Genomic DNA, 10,296 nt, shown 5'->3' with positions numbered 1-10,296 from the left:
GCTATAACAGGCCCAGGTAGGCCACCCATGGCCTGCAAGGGATTTGAGCTCCAATGAGCTTTCTAGTCTCAGAATGAGCAGATTGCCATGAAAGTTGCAGGGACTTTTCATGCTCCCTGGAAGATGAATCCTAAACATTTGAGTGACCCCATGACCTTTTCTCTACACTCTACACAAGAATGACCATCAATGGTCCAGGTGTGTAGTACTAGGCTAATGTAGATACTACATTGCAACCATGCATAGCTTTGAGACAAGACTTGAATAGAATGAGTTTGGGAACAGATGCCATGAGACAAAAGATAAACAATGTATTTTCCCCCGTCATGTCGAAAGCGAGGTGTATTTGTCTCATCAGAAACAACTATGCAGCAATGGTGCAGAACAGGAAAGTCACTTTCTAACAAACTGACTTTTCGAGTTAAGAAAGATAACTGAAATTTCATAGGTTTATGCGTAGGCCTACCAAGTGGTGTCATCAGGACATCATGGGCATGTATTGATTTGTCTCATCAGCAACAATTGCACAGTGATGGTGAGGTGAAGAAAGGGAACTTGGAAAGACACTTTTGGACAAACTACAAATCATTTTATTTAAACTTTTCTAGCTGACAGTGAAGTAAAAAAAAGTAAGGTACTGAAATCTCAACCATATACCGTCAGTGTACCATACATGAAACTCATTAATCACCAGCATTTTAAAAGTTTGTTCAGGTGTGATTGTGCCTAACACATTTTTACTTAATTTAACGTACCTTTATCCATATTAAACAAGTGACTTATTCTTCTATTTAATAATAATGCCTGGTGAATGTTGAGCTCACCCGTGACTAATGGCTATTATAGATCCTTATGTTTATGCCCAAAACGAGTTTGCCCACGGCCACGGCCACCCCTGTTCTAGAGAAGGTAGGCTACTATATTATATTATATTATATGATGAATTCCTGTTCTGTTATATGATGAATTCCTGTTCTGTTCTTTAGCTACATAGAAGTGTATTTGTATGTCTCTAAATGTTTTGATGAATTGAACAATGTGGACCCTGTTGTAAACAAGTGTAATGCTTAATTGGGTCGTCCACTCACAGTTAACAGTCTTTGTATTGAATTTGTGCTTGAAATGTATACTGTAATTCTGCAAACTGTTAATAAATATTTCAATCAATCAATCAATACTGGGCCTGCTGGCTGGGCCTGGGACGCTTGAATGAGCAAATTTCCAGCCACAAGAGGGCAGTGCTGTATCGTATACTAGGCGGCCTATACATAGACCCCCCTCCACAACTGAGCGTTTTTGTTTATTTAATAGTAAAGGCCTTATATATGATGTGATTTTTTAGACTCTCAGTCATATCATAACATATCATATAAGGCATTTACATAAGATGGACTGATATGGAAACACAAGACAAGAGCTCACTTGAATATTCAAATCCCGATGAATCATGTTATGCTATTAGCCCCCTGAATCACATATTAATGAATCAGAAACAGAATAATCTTTATTGACACATCAAGTAAGGTGGGTGAAATTAGCTTTTATTAATAGTTTCCATCATGTTATTTTTTTCAAGGCAAGGAAAAAAAAGAGTGTGTCTATTGATTTATGCATTTCAACAATATAATAATAATGATATAAATCTGCCCCGGCATGCTTGGTTTGAAGTTGAACTGAACTGGGCTGAACTTTTGAACTTTTTGCATGGTCCTGGGGGGGGGGGGAGTGCCTGCCGCGTGCAGGAATCCGTCCACACCACGCCGACAACTGCCGAGCTGAACCGAAGCGGGACGAGCGTGACGTCACGTGTCTGCTGCTGCTGCTCGTTTCGCTCTTTCGCTTCCTTCGTTTTTGGCAGAGCTCAGATCCCATTTGCCGGATGGGTGATCGCGCTGTGATTGGCTAGCTGGTTGTCAGGCAATGGCTGATGCGAGTAGACCAGTCATTGATTGATTGATTGATTGATTGATTGATTGCTTTTATTATACAGATGCAAACAACACGAGTACAGTACAGTCTACAGAGTGCTACACTTGTCTACATTTTATACGTGTTTGATATGTTTAATAGCCTAATATGTAGACTACTTCTTTAGAGGAGTATAGTGTTCCTTTAGTTTTACCAACAACCAGAACCAACCGGTGTTTTATTTATCTCTTCTGACACTTTTTAGACAGTAGTCACAAAAAACATCTAAGCTTTACACAGCGGGCATTTAAAGCGTGTAGTTTAGGCTATTATTTTTTGAACAGTTACAATCACCTGTAATAACTGGTAGTGGTTCAAGTAAAATAGGCTACAAAAAGAAACAAATTGTTTGGTTTTGGTGAAACTTTTTTATTATTATCATCATCATCGTCGTTATTTTACCGAACAACTAACCAGCCTATCGCAGCGCGGCGGTCCCTCCGGTCTATGGGATCTTTAGATCTGTTTAGACAGAGTCGCTGCGTGCTAAGGCGAGATAGAGAGGAGGGGGGAGCAAAAAAAAAGGGAAAAAAAGCAACCCTCAGCAAAGCAACAAGAAGGACCAGCAGCAATGGCGACACTGGATCGCCAAATACCAAGTCCGCATACGTTCCTGTGCAAACCCTGGTCTTCTTTCGTCAGCGCCGCTAAGCAGCGTCTCGCCGACAGTAAGTCCCGCCCGTTGACAGCTGCGTTGTGTTGTTGTTGTTGTTGTTTGTGTTTGTGTAGAGAGAGAAAGTGCCGTGGCGTGTTGTCCCAACTGTGATTGAGTGAGTTGGTGAGTGTCTCTCTCTCCACCACCACCATGCACGATCTGTCAAACTGTCACCAGAAAGCCTCCATTTAGACCTCGGCGTACTACGGTGTCGCTCGCCGAAAACTAACAATAATATAGAGCTGATCTTGCAAGCGTCGTAAACTCGTAAAGCGGACTGAGCCACTGCGCGCTGCCACAACATGCAACACACTTTTTAGTTGCAGACTTTGAGTCACCATAACATAAATCTTCATGACATTGTATTAGTGAATACAACATTATGTCACGATCATGACATTGTAGCTAATAGTGATTGGTGATAATAGTCAGAACATAAGTGATCATAAGTTTCGCTGTTAGCCTTTTGACAGGTCTATGTTCAGAAGCTAACGTGCTAAGTGCTCAAACGTTTTTGTTAAGTAAAAGTATAGGCCTATATCAGCAATGTAGAATTGTAGAACAAGTAAGTCTGGGATTAAACATTTACTTGAGTAAAAGTATTAGTATCAAGGATTCAAGGTGTACCTAAAGTATAGGCTATAGAAAATACTCGTTATGCAGAGGATCCCATTTCACAAGTTTTCAAAATGTATAAAAAAATAATTTGAAAACAGCAGATCTACAATCACATAATGCATGTTGTGAGTGTGTAGATTGGCGGTGGGTAATGTATGTTTTGTAATAATTATCAAAATCGACAAAAAACTAAGTTTTCAAATAATTGTAAACACTCCAGTAAAGTAAAACAAAAAAAAGGATCCATGCATGATGGCCCTTCAGTTCCTGCTGCACAGTGCCTGGAAGTTTAGGTGTTATTGTGTTGTTTTTCTTTTCTTTCGTTCATTCTGATGTTGTTTTTCTTTTGTTTTGCTGATTTTAATGCAGACCCGTCCTTGGAAAACAGTGACAGACAGACTTTAAGCCAAAACCAAGCCCCTAAACTCGGGAAACAAGGTAAGATCAAGTGTCATGTATTTGTTGATAATTCCCACTGCACTTAAACAGGTTATAGTACTACACTACACTATTGATTATTAATGCTGTTTCCTCATTTGAAGTTATGCCAATAAATTGAGATGCAATGATTTATAAGAACAATATTTGATTACACTTGCTCCTTATTTAGTTTACACTTTAATATAATGTTGTTTAAAGTAACTTTGGTGCTCGCTTATTTAGTAAAATAGGTCTTGACTCTTCACGATAAAAAATGCAGAACTCGGTTCGCTTCCAAACGAACCACGGTGCGGTTCGTTACTGGTGTGAATGCATTCAGACTTTATAGAGGACCAATTATAGGAAGATAGCCAAAATAGTGAGGTTGCATTAATAATTGGTTCTAAAAGCATGTCTTTTCACTATTCACTAATACAAATGACTGGACATTGCGGGGTGAGTTGTCTGTACTTTCCGTGGCACCCATTACAGTAATTCAATTTCGGGTATAATTATTGGTTTCTACAGTAATTATTATTATTTATTTATTTAACAGTAAAATCCGGTGAAACACTGTTTTAAGTAAGGAGCAGAGCGTCTCTCCCACTCTCTCTATGCAGCATTGAGGGGGGTGGGGTGGTGGGGGGATCGTTTGGGGACAGAGCCGAAGAGTTTGATCAATCCTCCGCCCCCCCCCCCCCCCCCCCCCCCCCGCCGCAGCGCGGAAAAAAATAAGTTGTTGAGAGAGAGAGAGAGAGAGAGAGAGAGAAAATAGGCGGCGGGTGCGTTTTACCTGTCTGTGTAGGGTTAGGTCTCTTTGGTGAATTCTTGATCAGTGTTATTATGTCACGACTCAAGAACAACTACCATGAAATTCTGACACGCTTTGATGTTGTGGACATCTGGCTAGGTGAAAACAAAAGAAACCCATTTAGCATTTGAGTACTTTTTAACACCTCTTGGACGGCCGTCGGAGGAGTCTCTCAAGACAGACTGTTGCCTCGCAACAATTGAGGAACAACAGGGGAGGCGCTGTTTTCCCTAATATTTGACGATGGGATTCTCAGATTGCCGGCGGAGAGGTCCAAAATGTTCAGAATTCCCAGAAAATATGTAATGTAAATGTAAAATGTCCACGAAAATCTTCATGGGGGCCTAAAGGGGCCCTGGGAGTCTTCATGGGGGCTGTGGCCCCGTGGCCCCCACAGACTCTACGTGGTTGTTTGGGGATGTGATGTTATGTGATGTATTCCCATGCTTTGTTTTGTTCTTGCTTAATGTAAATCGCTCTGGATTAAGAGCGTCTGCTAAATGCCTAAATTGTAAATTGTATATTGGGATAATGTTTGCGCTTCAAAGGCAGAGTCTCACAGCTGTCCAAAGTTGCTAATTAAGACTGCACTCCCAACGAACACAGTTCTAATAGGCCTACTTACTGACTTATTGACCCCCCCCCCCCAACAGCGATGATGATGATGGCTACTGCTAGTTATATATTAGCACGATCTGACCATCATGGACATGCTAACGATTGCTTCTGAAGTGAATGGCCCAGTGACCAAAATGCAAACAGATGTTTTTAGATATGACAACTTTTTTCTATATTTTTTGTACAAACTGATTTTTTTTGTTTACCTTTTTTCTATATTTTTTGTACAAACTGATGTTTTTCTAAAAAACTTTTTGTTTATATTCTTGTGAAATATTCAGTAAAGTATTCTTGTGAAAGTATATAAAAGTATATAAAAGAGCTCAAAGGGTACATATTCAGTCAGACAACTCACCCCGAAAGTGAAGAAGTCTGGTGAGTTGTCCGGACATTCGGGGTGAGATGTCCGGACAACTCACTTGGAGGTGCAAAAAGGGTGAGTTGTCTTGTTACCGATTATGACAGCTGTTAGCTGATTTTAATAGTAGATCACTCATCACTAGACCCACATCCATGTAGGAGGTTAGCGCAAATGTAATGGCAGCGTACAAGGGTCACAAGTTATCGACACGGAATGGTACAGTATGTACGGTATGGTACAGGATGTAAGCTTGTAGATCTGTTCATTTTAAGCATGCGCCACCACGCAAAGTTATGAAAAACCTACATCATGAATGCATGCGACTTCATGCGAGAGCGAGAGGTTTCTTTCAACTCGCGTCCCCTCCTTTTTTCTGTCAGAATCTGGTGTGTGTGTGTTTGTGTGTGTGTGTGTGTGTGGGGAAAGAGACCCAATATATTATAGCTCGATGGGAGAGACGCAGAGAAATATTTAAAAGCATCCTGTCTCGCTCTATAGCGCACGGCCGCACGTATAGAGAAAGAGCTAATGGTGACAACTTCAAGACGAATGTCAAGAGTAGCCTACATGAAGAAGAAGGCAAAAGCAAGCACTCGGTTGAGTATTTCCACGTCATAATGTCACGGGTGCACGGTTCTGGAAGATACAGTCTATAGAAAAGAATACCAGCACTCACGTAGTATCCTGGAAGGATTAAAGCTTTATTTTGTTTCCCCCCAGCAACAAACAACAGTAAGGACGTTTCGGCCCGAGAGCCTTCTTCAACGTAAATATGGGTAAATCAGCGTAGATTTACGCTGAAGAAGGCTCTCGGGCCGAAACGTCCTTACTGTTGTTTGCTGCGGGGGGGGGGGGGGAGACAAAATAAAGCTTTAATCCTTCCAGGGTACTACGTGAGTGCTGTTATTCTTTTCTGTAAAGAGTAGCCTACATGCAAGCCATTTAAAATGTTAAATAAGCTACACAGGTGGTCCCAAATGATTAATTGATTACATCACTATAGCAAAAGACATGAATCTGGGTCAACTCAATTAGCTGCAGCGGAGCTGTTCTGACTTGAAACTCAATACTAACTGACCAGCACGGCTTCAAGTTTAAACCATAATATGTAATTGCCCGCCGATTTGATGCGCAGAAATAACATATCGGATCTAATCGGGTAAAGATGCACACATGGAAGAAATGTCCTTTTTATCGGGGATACCTTGTTGTAGGCTATAAGTCTCCGGTCAATTGCATGCAGCAAGCACATTATTGTTGAAACACCTGCTCCTCTGTTCATCTGTTGCTCTTATTTGGCGTATAAAATAATTATTAAGAATTAATGCAATAGCAAGTTGTTGCTACTGTTGTAGACAGTGATTTCCCCTCATGTTCTTTTTCCCTCGATCGTAAAATGACCTTTTCTTTTTTTTCACCATTTGGTTCGCTTAACATGTCCACGTGTCATTTGTTTACATATTTGGTTCGCTTTACAAAGTCCTGTGTCAATACTAATATAAACGGACCAAAATCAAAATGCTAATATTTGGTCCTTTGTCCTTGATTCGGACCTTTAAGCAAGCTTTGGGTGTGAAAGCGCCCTGAGTAGAGTTGCTGCTACTTTGCCTGGAAAGGAGCCAGCTTAGGTGGTTCGGGCATCTGGTTAGGATGCCTCTCGATCGTCTCCCTAGGCCTACTGTAGAGCCCTAGAGAGTTCCTCGATGAACGTCCCACTGGGAGGAGACCCCGGGGCAGACCAAGGCGCAGTTGGAGGGATGGATTACATCACTGGCCTTGGAACGCCTCGGGATCCCCAGGATGAAGCTCTTACCCCCGCGACCCGACTATGGATAAGCAGTTGAAGATGGATGGATGGTTTAATTTTAAAGTTGAATCATGTCTGCAGAAAAACATAACACGATACTCAAAGAAGTTTAAGTAAATCATTTGGTGGGACTGAAACTACCATTGACACACTGTCATGCACAGTCAGCAGTGGGGAAAAAAACAACTCACATTTTTTACAAAACTTAAAAAACTACTCATTATGCAGAATGTCCCATTTCATAAATTCAAAATGCATAAAATATCTTTTGAAAATAGCCGATCGACAATGTGACCTATTGTGAGCTTGTAGATCTGCTATTTTCAAGATTTATAAAGTGCTGAATTGGTTCGTGTGTTTTGTAATAATAATATAAATCTACAAAGTAACTAGTAATTATGTTTTCAATTAATTGTAGTGGAGTAAAAGTACAATATTTTCCTCTGAGATGTAGTGGAGTAGAAGTACAAAAACTTGGAAATACTCCAGTAAAATAAAAGTAACTACAGAAGATGAGTACATGCACTTAATGACTTTCCACCACTGCACGGTACATGCATAATTTAGCCAACTTCTCTGGATGGGTCTATTACAATACATGATCTATCATCTTAGCAATGGTACTGGTAATACTGTAATACAGGTGTGTGTGTGTGTGTGTGTGCGTGTGCGTGCAGCCACGCGCACCTGGGTGCCCTTGATTTGTGAGTCGGAGCTATTCCCCTCCAGCCAAAATAACTAATTTAACCAGTAAAGCACTGTAAACCATATTTACTTTGATTGGAGTCCCCCAGGGATGTATACAAGGGACACTTCTTTAGTAGAGGCGCTAAGGACCAAGTCGTTACAAACCCATTAAAACCAGGAAAGCACCTGTGTCATTTTAGATTTGTTTTGCATTGGCTATTTGTGACGTGCTGCACGCTTGTACATTGCTATTTTTGAACATTATTTTTAAAAACATCTTGGAAGTGTGTTGAGTCTTGACGACTACCGATTTAGAAGGAATTTGTAGAATCGGCCTCGGGTCTTAAAGGTATATTCAGTGATTTCACTCAAAAAACCTTAGGTTTAGTTTTTGGCTGGGACCTAAGCCTTTCATCCAATCAGGATAGATAGGCCGTGTTGGGACCCATGAAAAAGTGCTTAGAAAATGAGTTTCGTTCCCATGTCAAGCGAACTACGCATTCAATGCATTTTTTCATAGATAATACCCTTCTAGACTTTGGGTAAAAAGTTCTACTCATAAAAACCTGCTGTTTTTTTTTTATAGCCATAAATGTATAAACAGTTTATAACCAAAAAACGAAAATCGTGTGCTGCTGTTTTTGCTTGTAAAATGTGTTTTTGGCAACAATTTTTTTTTCTCAAATGTCAAATGCATATACATAACATCTGACATAAGTATTGGTGCCTTTAGTTTACTCAGTCATATGTGAATTTATATCATGAAATGTAGCATATTTGTTAAAGAATATGCTTCAACTTAAGTGTTTGCCACACAGTACAATGAAACCTACACAGTAAATTGTGTCAAGAGCTTATGTTTCATACATAGAAAATGTCTCATCCTAATGTGTAATGAAAGGTAGAAAAGAAAATCAGGGCACCTTGGACCAACATGGCAGAAAATCTATCAAAATGTTACCACGCCCCCTAAATTGGAATAATGCAACAAATGGACAAGACTAAGAATTAAAGTAGTAGAGGTCAGAATTATTACAACATATGGTATGAAACATTTATTTATTTACAAGTGGGTCACAGCAAAGGGTCACAGCATCTGTCATCTGTACATCCACCCCCCCGGCCAAGGAAATATATGAAAATTGAAAATACAAAATAACATACAAATGCATAATAATTGTTGAAAAAAAAAAGTAGTAGGCCTACATGGTAACATGTTGGGTTACTCATCCCTATCACTTTCATCAGAGTCATCATCCCATGTAGGCCTACCTCTTTCTTCTGTTTCCTTTGACACATTTTCACAGTCCTGGCAGTGACATAAATCAGTGCAAAACAGTTTTGCAGACATACATGAACATCTTTCAGTCTCACATTTGCTTTTTTTGCAATTACAGTGGACTACCTGCAACACACTATCAGGGGCAGGATTTCTAGTCATCCATTGTACTGTTAACTCCCCATCCTCCATGACCCATCCACTGCCAATGGGTGAAGGAGCACACATCCTACTAGTCAGAGAACGTCTCATCACTGCTGCTTGGTAGTTTGCCCTTTTGCAATGTTGGTGGAGAGCATCACTTGTTGGGGGAATGTACAGTTCTGGCAAAGCTGATGATGCCGTACAGAATGATTTGTACCTTGCATCATTCACGTTTTTGGCAGATGATTGGCCATACAGGTAGCACACATATTTGCTCAGTGTGTTGAAAGTTGACTGGTCAAGGTTAAAACTGCTGCCAAGATGAACCTGCTTGGCTTACCTCAGTTGACTCAAAGAATGCCAAAGAGGTAACCTAAAAGTTCCTCAGACAGATTGAGGCGCAGCTTCCTCAGTGTAAGCAGAAGTCTCTGAGTATCACTAAGTGACTGTTTTGCAGGAGGTGGTAAACTTGGTGACACAAAATTGAACAACAACATGAAAGTCCTGTGAAGAATTTCATTTTGCTGTCATCAAATTCTGAAGGATCAAGAGTACGATGTTTCAACTCACTTTCTAATTTGTTGACTTTATCCCTAAGTGATTGACATTCAGCATTTAAAGATTTAATCTGTTCATGTAATGAGGCAATGTCATTTTGTGTTTCCTCTGTCTGGACCCCAATGCCTGGGACTTCAACAACAGTCTGTACCTCTGCTGTACTTCGATCAGTGATGGAGGTGAAACCAAATAACCTTGGCACGTAGTCAGGATGTAGAGGATCATCACTCTTTTCCCCTTAAATAACAAAAACAACAAAAACATTTACTAGAAATATGATATTAATTTGTTTACATATATGGGGTGTTTTCACATATGTCCTGTTTCAGACATCAGCCTCAAAACAAACTCATCCGGGACGGGGCTGCCA

At 40.3% G+C, this 10,296-nt stretch overlaps 1 protein-coding gene across 1 annotated transcript in view; it reads left to right on the top strand.

Moving 5' to 3' along the window:
* Positions 1-2,516: 2,516 nt before the first annotated feature.
* atxn7l1 (ataxin 7-like 1) overlaps positions 2,517-10,296 on the top strand; it is a 70,822-nt gene continuing 63,042 nt past the window's right edge. The window contains exons 1-2 of the mRNA XM_083758167.1: positions 2,517-2,636; positions 3,611-3,679. Coding sequence (XP_083614293.1) covers positions 2,540-2,636; positions 3,611-3,679 — 166 coding nt within the window. The 5' untranslated portion in view covers positions 2,517-2,539. The remainder of the gene's footprint in view (positions 2,637-3,610; positions 3,680-10,296) is intronic.

The sequence above is a fragment of the Protomyctophum parallelum genome (genome assembly GCF_964188405.1).
Source record: "Protomyctophum parallelum genome assembly, chromosome: 22".
Classification (NCBI taxonomy): Eukaryota; Metazoa; Chordata; class Actinopteri; order Myctophiformes; family Myctophidae; genus Protomyctophum; species Protomyctophum parallelum.
The sequence above is the reverse complement of the archived record's forward strand: the minus strand, read 5'-3'. Positions and strand labels throughout refer to the sequence as shown.